The sequence below is a fragment of the Callionymus lyra genome, chromosome 12 (genome assembly GCF_982586985.1).
Source record: "Callionymus lyra chromosome 12, fCalLyr1.hap1.1, whole genome shotgun sequence".
NCBI classification, from domain to species: Eukaryota; Metazoa; Chordata; class Actinopteri; order Syngnathiformes; family Callionymidae; genus Callionymus; species Callionymus lyra.
The window spans coordinates 27,849,378-27,865,456 of record NC_141829.1 but is presented as its reverse complement, the minus strand read 5'-3'; the positions used below and the strand labels follow the sequence as shown (position 1 = coordinate 27,865,456).

Sequence of the window (16,079 nt, the reverse complement as noted above, 5' to 3'; positions counted from 1 at the left end):
ATATAAACAATTTTAAACAAAAAGAATAAGAGAGTAAGCATATTATTCAATATTAAGTTATTCCTCATAACAATGTCTCATATTGTTGCTTATGTCAAAATGTATAAATAGCTGCATCACAATAAGATTAAAAAAAGAAAAATGCGTTAAATGATGATTAAATGATAAGTAACGGGATCGAAGCAGGAATTCTGGGTCCACATTTATTTATTTATACATTTAGTTATGTATTTAGAAATGTATACATTTATTTATTTATTTATATTTAAGTCATATATTGTCCTTCATACTCTTCCAGATAATGACTCAATACTGTTTTATTTGTATCTCAGGATGATCGTGAATTTCGAGATAAGATCACACCTATCTCTGTAGTAATGGAGTACAGTTTAGACTATCAACTTGCTGCAGACCAAACAGGACTATTACCTATCGTGGATATGTCAGCCCCATCCAACATAACTAAGCAGGTAAAATAGGATCATGTTATGTTTTTTTTTCAAAAGGAAATTCGAAATAATAATTTTACTTTATTACTTCCTAAGTGTCACATCCTGTTGGACTGTGGGAAAGACAACATATGTAAACCTGATTTAAAGTTGACAGTAAAGAGGTAAGAACTCGTTGATCTTAAAATGTACATATGACGGCCTCATTAATATTGTTGGTTCTGTGTTCTGGATTTCCCTGTTGACTTTGTTCTCTGAATTATAGCAATCAGCAGCAGATCTTTATTGGAGATGATAATTCTCTGACATTGAAGATTACTGCTGAGAACCTGGGTGAGGGAGCCTATGAGGCAGAGCTTCATGTTTATCCCCCACACCAAGCTGACTTCACAGAGGTTGTGCGTGGTCCGGTAAGTCCCATTCATTCAGCAACTCCCTCATAAAAACAGTTTGAATATTTCATATTTTGAAAAAATATATTTTAATATAATGTTAGCTTTTCTCACTCTGAGATGCAGCTATAGTTAGTAAGTAAGTTAGTAATTTGTATTTATATAACGCTTTTCCAGATCAGGGTCACAAAGCGCTTAAACAATCAATATTCAATAAAATGTATACTTTAAAGGTCAAGATAATACTGAGAACAACACAGGAGTTCCAGAAAATCAAGGAAAAGCCTTCAACAAGACATTTGTAAAAACCTGCTTTTAATATTGCCTTAGATGGATTGTTTGGATACAGTAACTCTGAGTAATAATATTCACATGCTGAAGTTGTCATTGGAAGTTATAAGGAAGAAAAAGATCAGAAAAAATATATATAATAAAATACAGTATTTTGTTTCTGTTAATTTAGTTCTCTCTGTCATACTACGTTTTGTAATGGATATTAAGATACTATTGTCCACGATATCATAGTGCCATGCAGAGACATGATTGATGGACTCATGGCACATTCCACAGGCACTTACCAGGCTTTCCTGTGCTTACAAAAAAGAAAACCAGACCAAGATCGTGGTTTGTGACCTAGGAAATCCAATGAAAGGAGGGACAAAGGTCAGTTGAAACCAAAGATGCCTGTACATGTTTAATGTATAAAATTACAATTGTTTTAATTGTCATGTACATATATAAACACTTTCTTCGGGTCTGTCTATATAATAGTACATTTTAGTTGGTTGTTCAGTTTTTTATTGTTGCAAATATTATTAATGTATAATGAAATTGTCAAAGCTATGTCCACAACTTTTCTACATGAAAATCTAGTAACAAGTGCTAGCATTTAGGAATTTCTTTTTTTCCATATAATAGATATTAAAATACATAATTATCATTTCCCCTAAAATACTATTTTAATGAAGACAAATGTTAAACAGCATTCTTATCAACTTTAGAGTGCTGGACCATGGTTAGGTTGTGCATCCTCTATTAACAAATTATTGCATATGGTAGTCAGTAAAAGCTATTGGGTTAATGTAAAACTAAGGGTGGAAATTGTGTTCAGGTTTATAAAGTTTATCGATCCAGTATATAGCACATTTATTTAAGCAGAAACAACGTCAGCAAATACGTTTGTATCAAATGAAAACCCGTGGATTAAGGACATTTACATAGAAACCTAATACTTGGTATACATGTATATGGTGTTAATAAAATGACAAAGCAAAATTTGGTTCCTTACTTACGACTTTTTGCAGGTTCTGGCCGAGTTGCGCTTTAGTGTGCACCAGTTGTCTGAGGAGGACACATCAATTAAGTTTGACCTACAGATGGTCAGGTAAGGTCTTTTTGCCCATTTGTATAATGTGTTTGCAAGCAAATGGATAAAAAACTTACTGTGTGATATCATCATTTAAAGACATAATTAAGACACAGAAAGAGGCATCTGAATATTGGTTCGTAGATTCCTTTTATTGAATTCAATTCAGTTTGAAATGGCTCTGCACTTGTGTACTCGTGAATTAAAAGAGAGTGATAAGAACAAAGAGGGGATGGCAAGCAAGCAAGCTCACAGATGGGACCATGACTTAAGGCCTTTCAGGAAATACTGAGGCAGAGTCAACAACTTGTACTACGCTGGGACTTTGGTCATACATCAACGTCTCTCTATTCTGAATTTTTTTTTTATAAGATGCCGTCCTTTTTATCCCCTGCAAAACTTTAAGCAGGGTGATGGAAAGATGGGCAAGCTTAGTGAAGAACGGAGGCGTTTAATGTTGTGGAAGTGTTCAAAGGTAATTGATGAGGGCATGGAAAGACGGGGTGATGTCCAGACATCTAAGTTTATAACATGTGGTAAGTGGGAAATGGAGTAATTGTTGGTGAAGATGGGACTAGTAACTATTGCAAGGGTGGATTTTGAGCCAATGAAAATAACTTCTTGCTATTATTGAGATTTAGAAGGTTTGAAGGAAAGTAGTTAATTTCTTGAAGGCAATCACAGTGGGAGCTAAGAGAAAGGTGTGAGGTGGGTTTGGCTGAAATGTAGAACTTAGCGTTGTATGCATACCAGACGACAACCAGTGTTTTTAATTAAGGAAAAGAGTTTCTGAGTTTTACCATTATGCATGTCTGATCAACATTAATGGCATGTGTAGAGTTAATTGAGTCATTGCAGTAGAGCATGGGTGCCCACAAGTAAATGGACTGATAATCAGTTCTGAAGGTTGTGTGTATTTAAAAATCTACATAAAAAGGCTGACTTGTATAAGTAGAATCTGCTAGTGCAGTCAAGATGGCAGCATAAAGCGGTCTTGCACCCAGATAGAATGTGTGCCATTGGTCCTTTACTGCCAGACAATCTGCACAGTGAGTCCTCCCTCATCCCCCACCTGTGCAAATGTACTGGGGTCGGTAAGGTGTCGTACACTGCTCGGAGTAGAAAGGATATCCGGAAGGGCTCCAACCGCCACAGTTCACTCCATGTGATGGATCTCTTGGGGAGGCTCCTCCTCGTCCAGGCTCCTTGAGTTGCAAGCTCGATGGATTTTGCTCTTCTCCATTCTACCTCAGGATTGGTCTTTGACCACTGCTAAAAATGTGATGAACCTAGCCCCCGTCCAAGGGTTCCCAATGATGTCTTTGGTCCTTAGAGAACATTCTGCCTGTGTAATCGTTGTGCTGGCGCCCCACTTGCGGCCAGATCTTGTTCTGACTCTTGCTTCCCTGGTGAGTTGATCTTGAGAGTCCCCGTATAACAGGGACAGTCTGCACTTGGCAACTTTGAACTCCTTCACCACAGATGACAAGGGAAGCTGGAGCTGGCCCGACCTTATGTAGAGCCCCACAGCTGTAAAGGTTGGGGGTATTCCTAACCATCTACGAAGGTATTTGTTGAACTTCCTCTCCATTGCTTCAACAGATGACAGGGGCACCTCGTAAACGGTGAGAAGCCACATGAGTCTCAGGAGTAGGCCATGTTGGTATATCCAGCATTGGACTTTCCTGGCGGGCCAGACTTATCAATCTTATACAGCCAATCCTCAACTTGTTTTACGGTGCTGGAGATGCTGTTCTTATCTGACAGGGAATCATCATACCACTTTCCAAGGCATTTGATTGGGTTTCCCTGGATGTTAGGGATCACTTCCCCTTGAACAAGTAGCTCAAACCTTCCAGTCGTGGATCACCAGGCTCCTTGATTTCTTGGGCTTGAAGACCATCTTTGCCCATGTGGCCATACGATCCAGTTCTGCCAGGACCCATCTTGCCTGCACGTGAGTTGGTGTTATCACGGTAAGGTCATCCATGAATGCCCTTATCACCGGCTGTTGACACCCTGCAGCGGTCTTTGGCCCTCTTGCCTTTACACTCACTGCTGAGATGATAAGCTTCATTCTCATGATGAACAAAATGGGAGAGATTGTGCATCATGTCACTATACCTTTCTCTACTGGCTGCCACCTTGTTGTTAACTTGGCAGACTGGAATCTTAGCTTGATCTCTCTCAAGTAGCTGGTGATCATGCCCTGGATGTCATGTGGGATGTGGTAGTAGTCCAAAGCCACTTGGATCAAGTTGTGGCGAATAGACCCATATGCGTTCGCAAAGTCAAGCCAGACAACCGTTTAGCTGCCTTTCTTTCTTCACGCAACTCAGAAATAATGTGAAGGAAAGCTTGTTTTGATAATAAAAAGAAACAAAGTGATCTGCGTCTGAGCGCACCAAGTGTTATCTACCAGAGTCAAAGACGTTAATGTGAAACAACATCCCATCATATGATCACCTGATTAGACCTATCTGCTTCAAAAATCAAACTTGTATGAAAAAAAACTGACATGACTATTAGTGAACAAAAAAAAAAAATCTATAAATATAATGGTATACGCGCATGTGTTGCGGCCAACTTTCAGACACTTTTTGGTAGGTTTTTTAATGGAATATAAATAAATATATAAAAACTATTTACATACTCATCTTATATACTGCCTGGTCTGGAAGGCTAACCAACAGTTACTTTGGAGTAGCAGCTGTGGAAGTCTGTTTAGCCCCATATATCTTGGCATTCACATCAGCAATGACCTCACCTATCATATACTTCCTGGTCAGGAAGGCTAACCAACAGCTTTTTTTCATCTTGAGATTGAGTGTTGGTTTCAGAATCTCAGTCAGACTACTGCCTCCTGACTATGAACAGCTACTTTAATGCAGCCTTCAGAATGACGATCACAAAACCATTGTTTATCAGTGTTAATTTTTCTTCTTGTCTTCATTGGACTTCAGTTAGTTTTTATTCAAACATAACATGCATCTTTTTTTTCTTTTAAAAAAAATAAAATCCAGCACTTGATTGCAATTATGCTGCTGCTTCCAACCACCGCTGTACTTCAGAGAACTAAAACACATTTTTTTTGTCCAGTTTAGTTTGGCATCTTAAGTGGCCAATATATAAGTGTGGGAACAATCTGTATTACAAACTTTACTTTTTTTTTTTATCAGACTGCAGCTCAGTTGTGTACATTGAACTAATTTTGTCTTTTCTCTCTAGCTCCAACCAATTTGACAATACCAGTCCTAAAGTGTCAAGTGTCACCAAACTTGCTGTTCTCTCCAGAGTTCAGATCCGAGGGTAAAGTATTCATTTTTGTATATATCTGCTTATGACTTTGAGTGATGCATTATTTTGTAGTCAAGAAGCAAAAGAACAGTCAAAATGCACCTGCACTCATTGTGTTAGCTTATGATAGAAATAAGAAGAAAGAGGCAAAGGAGGTACTGCATCCTAATCTTGGGCATATATGTTTCTTTTTTCAATCGAGAATTTGCTTTGCTAAGGTTAGTCAGCGTATATCTAATTTGCTTTCTGTGTCAGTTCTTCATCTCCTGGTCAGGTTCTATTACCAATTACAAACTGGAAACCTATTGTGCCTCCTGTCTCAAAAGAGGACCTTGGACCACAAATACTGCATGTGTTTGAGGTAAATTGCTGTTGACTCACTATAATTCTACATTTTTCACAGAACGATATGAGTTAATTATTTCTTTTTTATATATATATGAGACTAGCTTGGTGTAACTCCAGTTTTATGAGAATGTCCTAGGCTCTTTGACGCCTTCATAGCAGTTGTCTCTTTTGCGTTTTGATTTAGACAAAGTCCTTCTACTCAAGCTGAATAGGGGGAAAGCCCGTACATATTTATTCCTATTTACATTAGCTAACTGGTTGTTTACAAAACATTAAAGATGTATTTTAAAAATACAATTATATAAATAATAATATAAATGTGTCTGAATCAAAATCAGCACCCACTCCCTCTATTGTAATCAATAGAATAGAATAGAATAGAATAGAAAAGCTTTATTCATCCCCAGAGGGGAAACACACTTTCACAACAGCGCAGTTTAAAAAAATAAAGTGCAAGGAAAAAGAAATAATAAAAGCGATAATACAAAATAAAATAAAAACGATCTTAAGAATATACAATTATTTACAAAAATTAGAAATTTAACACTATTAACAAAATAAAATAGAATAAAAATAAAATAAAATAGAAATAAAAACGGAGAAAAAAAAAAAAAAACACGAGAAGAAAAACACACTACGGATTAGCATCAGGATATTTAAAGTAGAGAGTTAAATATCCTGACACCAGTTGGGATGAAGGACCTTCTATAACGCTCCGTCCTACACTGGGGGTGCCTGAGCCTGCCACTGAAGGAACAGTTCAATGCACAATGTTGTATGTCTAAATTGTAGAACTGTCACTTTTATTTCGCAAAAACAAAAACTTTGTATTATCAATAGTATAATTTCACACTTGTGTGAAAAAAAGCTCAAACGATATCCATCCATTGTAAGTACTATTTCTATTCTGAATATGTTCCACTCTCAAATACTTTATGGAAAAACCTAGGTAAAGACCTTATGCATAAATTAATTTCAGGCTTGGTCTGTATCCCATAGCCATTCACCTTTGAGAAGAGAAAAAGGGGCAATGTTGTTGATTAAAACAAGTATTTATAAAGATGTTGTTAATTCCATTGCCTTCTATAGAGATTCTGGGTGTGAGATGTTTCTAAAAACTCAAAACTCAAATCTCCTTGGCCAACACAAAAGAAAATAATTTTCCTCCTTTTTAATACAATGCAGTCCCTTTGGGCAATCGATACACAAAATACAGCGCTCTGATTTTTACAAAACTAGGGGATTCAAATGGTAGGTTAGGCATACAATCATAGATGTAGGATTAAAATATATTTAAGTACGCAAAATAAATCTTCAAAACAGCAGTCACAAAAGATGAACTGCATTATGGCGAGAGATCACAAAGTATTAAACAAAAGCTTTCATTACTGATATCCAGTGACTGTGTCTTTTACAGCAGTTACAGCCTCGAATATTTTAACTTTAGTGTTGCTGACCCGGTGGCCCAAAACAACTGTTTGAGTTATCCCTTGTGTTGCCTCTGTGTCAAGGTGAACGACCTCCCTGGCTGTAATAAATACATATTCAGTGGTGGGGCACTCCCGTACTCTGCATGGTCAATTTTGACCCGACGCAAAGAAACTGTGGTATCGCAGTAAATGAAGGGCAAAGGGACGGTTAAGTATCCGTCTGTTTTCTCCTTATGAGGCTATTCCAAATCAGTGGAAAGAGGAAGTGTGAAAACGAGAAGTGGAAATTGACTCAAAAATAACCAACATACATTTTGTGATGTTTTCTATGTTGACCTGGATAGGAACACTGTCTGCTGTATCCTGCATTGCAACTTCATTTTGGAATACTATTTTGTGGTTTATTAAATTGCCACTGTCATATCTTTGCCAAATCATTTTACAAAACAGGTTTTTGGGGCAGATGATTGGTTATTCTATATGAGCTTAACTATGACACTTTTCGCTAGCTCCTGAACAGTGGGCCCAGTACCTTCAGTAAGGCGGCACTTGAAGTAAAATTGCCGTACCAGTTGGGCAACAACTCTCTGCTCTATGTAACCAGTTTTGAGACAGAGGGACCTGTCAATTGCAGTACAGATGTGGAGATCAACCCACTCAACATTTCGGTGAGATTTCTTTTAACTAAACTAAACCTGCATTAAACATGAAAGTTATTTGGATGTAACTCTGTCAACCATAGGTATTTGGAAAATTGTTTGAATATTATTTTTATAATAAAGTTTTAATATACTAAAACAATATTTTGGCGGTAATTTAAATTTGTAAATCCAACATGCATCAAGTGACAAAAGTGTAAAAGAAAGTTAAATACTTCATTTTCTTTTTTAAAAATGTAATAACTTAATGTCGTTATTATTTAGTTTGGATTCAGAAATGAAATTATGCTACATTATAGGATGACGTCAAGAGCACTGTAAAATATTAACACCGTTTAGGCAAGTTTTGTTAGATACAATTAAGTTTTTAGTTGTATATTGTTACTGTATATAAGCAAAATTGTATATAGTAAACAATATTATATCCAAACAAATCAATTAGTTGTCATTTTGTTTGGAACTGAAGGACTTAAGATCATTATTAAGATAAATGATCCTCCTCAGATTTGTATTTGTGCATTCACAAAAATAATCGATCCAAAAAAAAGGTAACAAGCCCACCAACTTCCATGTATTATGGCAAGCTTCTTTACATGAAATTATTTAAGATTCCATTAATACAGTATTAATTTAATCATTTGGGTATATATACACACTGTTTTCACACCAATTCCCTTTTTGTGCCTAAGCTTCTTACTTTAGGAAAAAACTTGACTGGTATGTCACCCAGCGACAGAGAAATTGAAGGAAGAAACCAAAACCATGTAAGGAAGAGAGACCTGGAGACCCGAGACTTACAAAATGACCTACATGTCCTAGTAAGTTGCATTGTCTTGAAAGAAAAATAGGGTTTGATGTAGATATAGACCGATGTTTTTTTAGATTATTACTTGTTACTCTGTCATCTGTGCATCCTCTGTCATACACATCAATATATTTTCATTTATACTATTAGAATAATATGATTGGTAATGATAACAAACTTTGACATAACACACACACAAATATGCAAGCAACACGCACATGCCGAGACGCCAGATGCGCGCGCACGCGGACACTCCAGCAGACCTGCTCCTCAATTCAATTTACGAACCTATTTCAGGAAGTAAATGTGTTTAAAGTAAATTACACAACTTTTCTCCTTCATTTCTCTTCACACTCTCAACTGCTCTCGTTATCTCCGCCGATATAACTTGTTGAGGGAGAAAAGGGAGCGCTTGTTTTTATGCAGGTGACGTCCCTGATCAAAATGCAGTACAATTTTTTTTTTTAATAATCGTCGTCACTTGGAAATGAGATTGTGATTGTTTAACGATTAATCATGCAGCCCTACTTTAAGCATATTTTTATTAAACATTATAGAGGCATGTGGCAAAGTTAGAGACCGAGTCAGAGAGGCACCGCTGCATCTTAGCCAAAATAAACCAGTTATAAATTGATCTTGTATCGCCCGCCGAATTATCAAAAAGGCCGATGCCGATATGCATCAAAACGCTGAATATCACCGCCGATAATCGGTCCGACCGATTATTGGTCTATCAGAAGTGGGATATGAGAAGACTAAGAATTAAAATAGATCTGTTTGTTCATGTTTTATGAAATGATTGTATACAACACAATACACTATTTACTTCAAAGCTGATAACCGAATATCAGTTGATGAGTAAAAAGTAGTTGCAAAAAGTAGTTGCAAATGAAAACGATAGTCCTCTCAAACACTCAACCAGTGAAAGATGATTTAAAATATAAAAGGTTTGACCTTAACATCTGTGCGTGTGCGTGTGTGTGTGTGTGTGTGTGTGTGTGTGTGTGTGTGTGTGTGTGTGTGTGTGTGTGTGTGTGTGTGTGTGTGTGTGTGTGTGTGTGTGTGTGTGTGTGTGTGTGCGTGTGCGTGTGCGTGTGTGCGTGCGTGCATGTAGGACTGCAGTACAGCTGAGTGTTTACAGTTCAAATGTCAGGTTGGTCGACTGGAGAGGAACAAGAATGCAATTCTTTTCATCTTCTCAAGACTGGTTGTCAACAGTTTCCTAAAGGTAACCTGGTCATTTCATATTTTTTCAACTACTGCATAAAGAATACATTTTAAATCGCCCTGTAATTTAGTATAAACACTTCTGCCATCCTTGTTTTAAGTTGATATCAAGTTTTGATCTCTGTCCAGTACTAAATAATTTACCACTTATAATTGCATCTATTGTTATTCAGGAACTATTACAACTTAGTTCTTCATCGCGCAACCTACTCATTTATATATGCGTGTATTCTGGCCAGCTTCTACTAATTTACTTTATATTTATTCTGTTATGTCCATAAACATTATTATTATTATTATTATTATTATTATTATTATAACATTTTTTTTTTTTTTTTATTATTATTATTTTTTATTATCTATTTTTTTATTTTGATTATTTTTATTTATTTTTTTTTTTTTAATGAAAAATTGCTGTATTTTCTGTGGCTATTGGAAAAAAAACAATTTCCCGAAGGAGACCTCCTGAGGGATCAATAAAGTTTTACCTTACCTTTTACCTTACCTTATATACAACAAGATCGTTATGCTGGTTATGATAAATAAATAGGGATTGGTGCTGATGCCATAATTGCACTGGTTCTGACGGCACAACCCAGCAAAGCAACTTTTTTGGAAGATCAATATTATTAAAGTTTATTCATTCATTTTCCACCTAATATTCCCTTATTCCAGAAAGTTAGTGGTTCAAATGTACAGATTCAGAACCAGTATCAGATAAAACCTATACAATACCTATCAGTAAAATTGAGTGGTCATTTAATTTATCAGTTAGTCAATCTAGTCATTATCTATTTATATGAGCTGTTCGAAGTCTAATTTCAGTCATGTTTTTTTTTTCTCATTAAAGCACACAATCATTTGAAGTGATTGAACTGTTAATAATGTGTTTTCTTTCAGGCGGAGAACCAAAACCGCTCATATGTGGTTCACTCTTCGGCAGCTGTTAGTGTCATTGAGATGCCATACAAGAACCTAGTATATGAACTGCCATCGAACAACACATCAGTAAGAAACCAATATATATATCAGTTTTTCATAATATTGTCAGATATTTACTGACTTTTTGTGGTATTTAGAACCATTCAAATTCAGAATCGTGTTTAACATTTGCTAGAAATAAACCTTGATATCTACCACACATGCCCACTTTTGTCAAAGCATCCATACAGTGGTGGTCTGATTTAACTATATTTTAGATTAAAACAGTTTCCCAGTAGCAGGCATTTAGGTTTTTATTCACATGCTGTTTGTGTGAAGTAAATCTTTTTTCGTGAGTCAATTAATTGATCACTGCTGAGGGTGTGGATGTTTTAATACATTTTTGTGAGTTACAGATTAAAAATCACCTCATTGAATGAAATTAACACATTTAACAAAGGCAAAGAAACAAAAAAGGAATAATGGCCAGATGTTGGCATAAATTATTAGTTCGTACTAAACACAATTTCATATATTTTGAAATTTTATTCCAATTAACTAAAGCGTAACCCATTCATAAAATGATAGTATGGTGATGAGGCTATGGTATCTAATGGCCATTTGTTGCAACCCATCCCACTCTGAACCCTAAGCTATTCTTACTAAGCACTGCTACTAATAATTAGATCATGCATTTAAACCACAGGTGTCTAACTTACAATTTATGATAAATAGTGACATAAAAGAGAAGAATATTTTTGATCAAGCATTTTCTTTTGATCAAGTTTTTCCTTACCTAATACAAAGATTTTTAATGGAGATTCTGTAGATATTGTTTTTAACTATGGTATTTGATTCAAAATTGAGCTTGTTTGTTCAAGTCGTTTTCCTAAATCACCACCCCAAATTTAAGCTGTCTGGAGAGTCTAAAACTACCAGAAAAGTCAGATTCACTTTGATTCTTGTATGATGTCGCACTCAAGTGCATCTACAGTACTTACGGGTTATATATGATAAAACACAGTACAAATAATGGTATTTAGATATTATAAATATGATGCTACTACTTGCAAGTTAACACATTGGTCAAAATCATCATCAAAATAATGAAAGATTTCCTGAAATGTAACCAAATATCAGTGTTTCATGTTTACTGAAATGTGATTTTAGGTGAGTGTGTCTGTGCTGTGGGTGGACGAATTTCCTCCGCCTATACCAGGTTGGGTTATTGCCCTTGCTGTCCTTGCAGGACTGTTGCTGCTAGCTCTGCTCATCCTCGTCATGTACAAGGTGACACAATAGACACACAATATTTTCGTCCATATTCGGTATCAGTTTACACATTATTCAATTTAAAAAAAAAAAAAGGCTGGATGAATTTTGTCATGAGAAATGGGGAAAGCTAACTGGATTTTTCTTTCTCAGTTGGGGTTTTTCAATCGTGTGCGCCCCCCTCAAGAAGACTGTACTGAGAAGGAGCAACTTCAGCCAGAGGAGAATGCTTGAGTTTATTGTCCTGCTGTTTAGCAGTGAAAATGGATTGAACGGGCTGTTTGCAAAAGTACCTATTTTGAGTAAAGAGAACTTTTTTTGTGCCAAAACCAATTTATAGATTTTACTAGTTAATCCAGTAACAAGTTGATTATTAAGTTAAACAAATATTTAAATTGTTTTTGTTTTTTTTAATGTTGAATAGGGTTAAAAAAAAAAACATGCACTGTATGGTTAATAAACTGCTGTCTGTACAGTGTTTTGTGTATTGCAGAGCGTATATTTTAAGGAGGAATTGAAAAGGACAATATGAAATATTTACCACTATGATTTGAAGATGTTTTTCATAATTTTTTTCATAATTTGTTACATCTTTCAATTTGGCCTTGTCTTACTTTCTAAAGAGTGCATTACAATGGTTTGATTTGGTTGTATTAGTCTATCTGTATAATTATGTATAATTAAACTTTTGTATGTCCAACATAAATAACCCTTCACTGTGTACTACTATAAATGCTCTAATGACTTAACTTTGTATCACTCACTTGTGATGTATTGATCTTCCGAATTTTATTTGTTAATCTTATTAGCAATTAAAACAATAAACCATAGTTTTCTTAACATTCATCTGTCATCAATGTGGATTTTTGTATCAGGGCTGAAGCTTAAACGTCTTAGACAAATGCAATTAATTTGGGTTAACCTGGGCTTTAATTCCTGCCACTTGCTTGACAACTAAGGAATTACTTTCTCTGATTAAATGTTGGACCTTAGCTTCTTTAAATAAAAAAGTTTTACTGCTATTGTTTTTTTATTGCCTTTATTTTGCTTCTTTGAATTAGGTAAAATCTCAGTGATCAAGAGACCACAAGGAAATGTATATCTTCCAAAATTTTTTTTTTTTTCCAAATTATAAATTAATATTCACTGAAGAAAGAAACGTTTTAATGAGTTACACGTTGCATGATCAGCTTTTACAAGTACATTACCCTGATGCGGCTTGATCACTGAGCATTTGATGGCTAAGAAGAGTGAAGAGTTAAGAGTGGGTCAATTGATTTTCTTCTTAGGAAAATATATTCTTAAGCTAAAAGTGAATCTAGGAACCATTCTTAAGGTGGCCTTTAGGAAGATGGTAGCACTCAAGAGATTCTTAACCAATCTGGGAAAGTGGGCCATTGTACATGAATATGTAACTTATACTTTGTAAGGTACATTTGGATTGTGTCATTTAACTAAAATAAAATATTTTGTTATGACTATATATCTACGTTAAGCACCAAATTACTAAATATAAAAGCTATGAATGACTGACGGTGTATGTGGAGTGCTAAAACCAAAAAGTTTCTCTGGATGTGTAATGGAGCAGGCTGGAAGAAGGGGTCAGCGCAGTTATGCATTTCAGTTATGGCCTTATTTGGTCATGAGATGTTTCATGAAGCGTACACGCAAAAATGTTGATTGTACGTGGAAGAAATGTGAGAGGCAAGAAAGTAAGTAAGTAAGTAATGGTTATTTTTAAAACGCCTTGAGAATGCTTGCAGTTATTGAAGAGCCTTCAAAACATCAATAAAAGAGATTGTCTTGTATATTAATGTATTATGAGATTTTCCTTCCCTAATATATAAATGAATGCAAAAAAGCTAAAACGAGTGAAAACTAAACAGTCAACGTCTACAACCACAGCAATCCAATAAAACTTAAGCAATGGTTACAGTTCTACCAGTATTGTACAATAATGTTACGCCTGACTGCTGTCAAATGAACCGCTCTTAAAACTGAAGTGTCCCTTCTCGCAAACTTTAAGGCCGTTCAAAAGCAAGAAACTAACCTCCGTCTTTCAAAATAGGATCAGCGCATCAGCGCCTCGTTTGCCTTCTAATCCTTCACGGTCATATACAGTACCGTTTAAAAGGCAAGTTTGTTATGAATGAATGAATTACTATTGCTTTTTTATTGTTGGTCATTATTTTGTAACATAAGTACTGATTGTTTAAAACAGATTTAGATGTTAACCGTTTATTAGGGTTCAGGTAATGTACGAGGACAGGTATGACAGGTTTGATGGGCTGAAAATCAATGAATAAATACAGTTCCAGTCAACGATTACCATAAACTGTATGTCTTCTTAAAGACTAGGACTACTATTCTATAATTTTTTTATCTGGACATTTTAATGTGTGTATTTGAATGTGTAAATGTAAAGATATATTCAAATAATCATGGTTCCAATCAATGACTGCAATAGATGTCTTCTAAGGGATGTAGATTACTATCGTATAAAATATCAAAATTGTTTGCATAGATGCAGCTGCCGCCCCAATCCGTCTGTCAATCTCGCACTCGAATCTGCCCAAGGAGACCCCAAGAAACTAAAATTCCTCCCCTTGGGACAGGATCTCATCCACAGCCCAGATAAGTATCCCTATCTTGTTCCAACTGAGAACCATGGACTTGGATTTGGAGGTTCTGTATGTCATCCCTGCTGCTTCATACACTGTAGCTAACCTTTCCAGTGAGAGCAGAAAGTCTGATGAGGCCATCAAGACCATGTCATCCACGAAAAGTAGTGACCCAATCCCAAGGCCACCAAACAGGACTTCCTCAACGTCCTGGCTGTGAGGGATAGGGTTGAATGCCCTTCAGATCCACAAAACACATGTGGAAAGATTTGGGCAAACTCCCATGCACCCTTAAGAATCTTGTGGCGGGTGTAGTGCTGATCCACAGTTCCACAACCTGCACATAAACCAACTTGCTCCTCCTGAATACGAGGCTGGACTCTCCGATGGACCCTCCTTTCTAGGGCCCCTGAATAGACCTTGCCAGAAAGGCTAAGGAGTAGGATCCCCTCTGTAGTTAGAACACACCCTCCGATCCTCCTTCTTAAAAAGAGGAACCAACACCCAAGTCTGCCAATCCAGACAGCATTGAGATGTTGCAGAAGTGTATCAGCCAAGACAATCCGTCACATCCAAGGCCTTGAGAAACTCTGCGCTGATCTCATCCACTCCCACGGCCTTGCCACCAAGGAGCTTTCTAACCACCTCTGCAACCTTCACCACAGAGATGGAGAAGCCCACGTCAGAATCCCCTGACCATTCCTCTTTGGAAAACATTTTGGTGGGAATAAGGAGACCATCGAAGTATTCTTTCCAACGATCAACAACATTGCGAGAAGAGGTCAGCAGCCTGCCATCGCTAATTAACAGTGTTGACAGTTATTCTTCATGGCCTCACCAAACCCCTTCCACACCCTGAGCCAGGGCCGGGTCTAGGCAGGGGCAAGAGGGGGCCTGGCCCCCTCAAATAAATGTTGTGCCCCCTCAAACTTACATGTAAGTAAGTAAGTAACAGCACAATGCCCCCTCAAGATTTGTGGCTGCCCCCTCATACATGCCTGTCTAGACCCGGCCCTGCCCTGAGCATGTTTTTGCCTCAGCTACCGCCAAAGCTGCAGCACACTTAGGCTGCCAGGCTCTTCAAGAGACCCACAAGCCAAAAATGCCCGATATGTCTTCTTCAGCTAGACAGAAACCTTCACCATTGGGGTCCACCACTGCGTTCTGGGATTACCACCAGGACTGGTCACTTTACAGCCACAACTCCTGTTTTGTTGAATTAAAGTTAATAAGGAATTAATTAATGTCAGTTTTTAATGTGACAGCTCCAATCAGCTGCCTAAACAATTGAG

At 36.7% G+C, this 16,079-nt stretch overlaps 1 protein-coding gene across 1 annotated transcript in view; it reads left to right on the top strand.

Annotated features, from left to right (window-relative positions):
- Positions 1-13,012, top strand: part of itgav (integrin, alpha V) — a 34,725-nt gene extending 21,713 nt beyond the window's left edge. Inside the window, exons 20-32 of the mRNA XM_087804163.1 lie at positions 333-470; positions 546-613; positions 715-859; positions 1,412-1,504; positions 2,146-2,225; positions 5,436-5,516; positions 5,760-5,865; positions 7,792-7,950; positions 8,631-8,759; positions 9,861-9,974; positions 10,874-10,981; positions 12,065-12,184; positions 12,320-13,012. Coding sequence (XP_087660289.1) covers positions 333-470; positions 546-613; positions 715-859; positions 1,412-1,504; positions 2,146-2,225; positions 5,436-5,516; positions 5,760-5,865; positions 7,792-7,950; positions 8,631-8,759; positions 9,861-9,974; positions 10,874-10,981; positions 12,065-12,184; positions 12,320-12,400 — 1,422 coding nt within the window. The 3' untranslated portion in view covers positions 12,401-13,012. The remainder of the gene's footprint in view (positions 1-332; positions 471-545; positions 614-714; positions 860-1,411; positions 1,505-2,145; positions 2,226-5,435; positions 5,517-5,759; positions 5,866-7,791; positions 7,951-8,630; positions 8,760-9,860; positions 9,975-10,873; positions 10,982-12,064; positions 12,185-12,319) is intronic.
- The last annotated feature ends 3,067 nt before the right edge of the window (positions 13,013-16,079 follow it).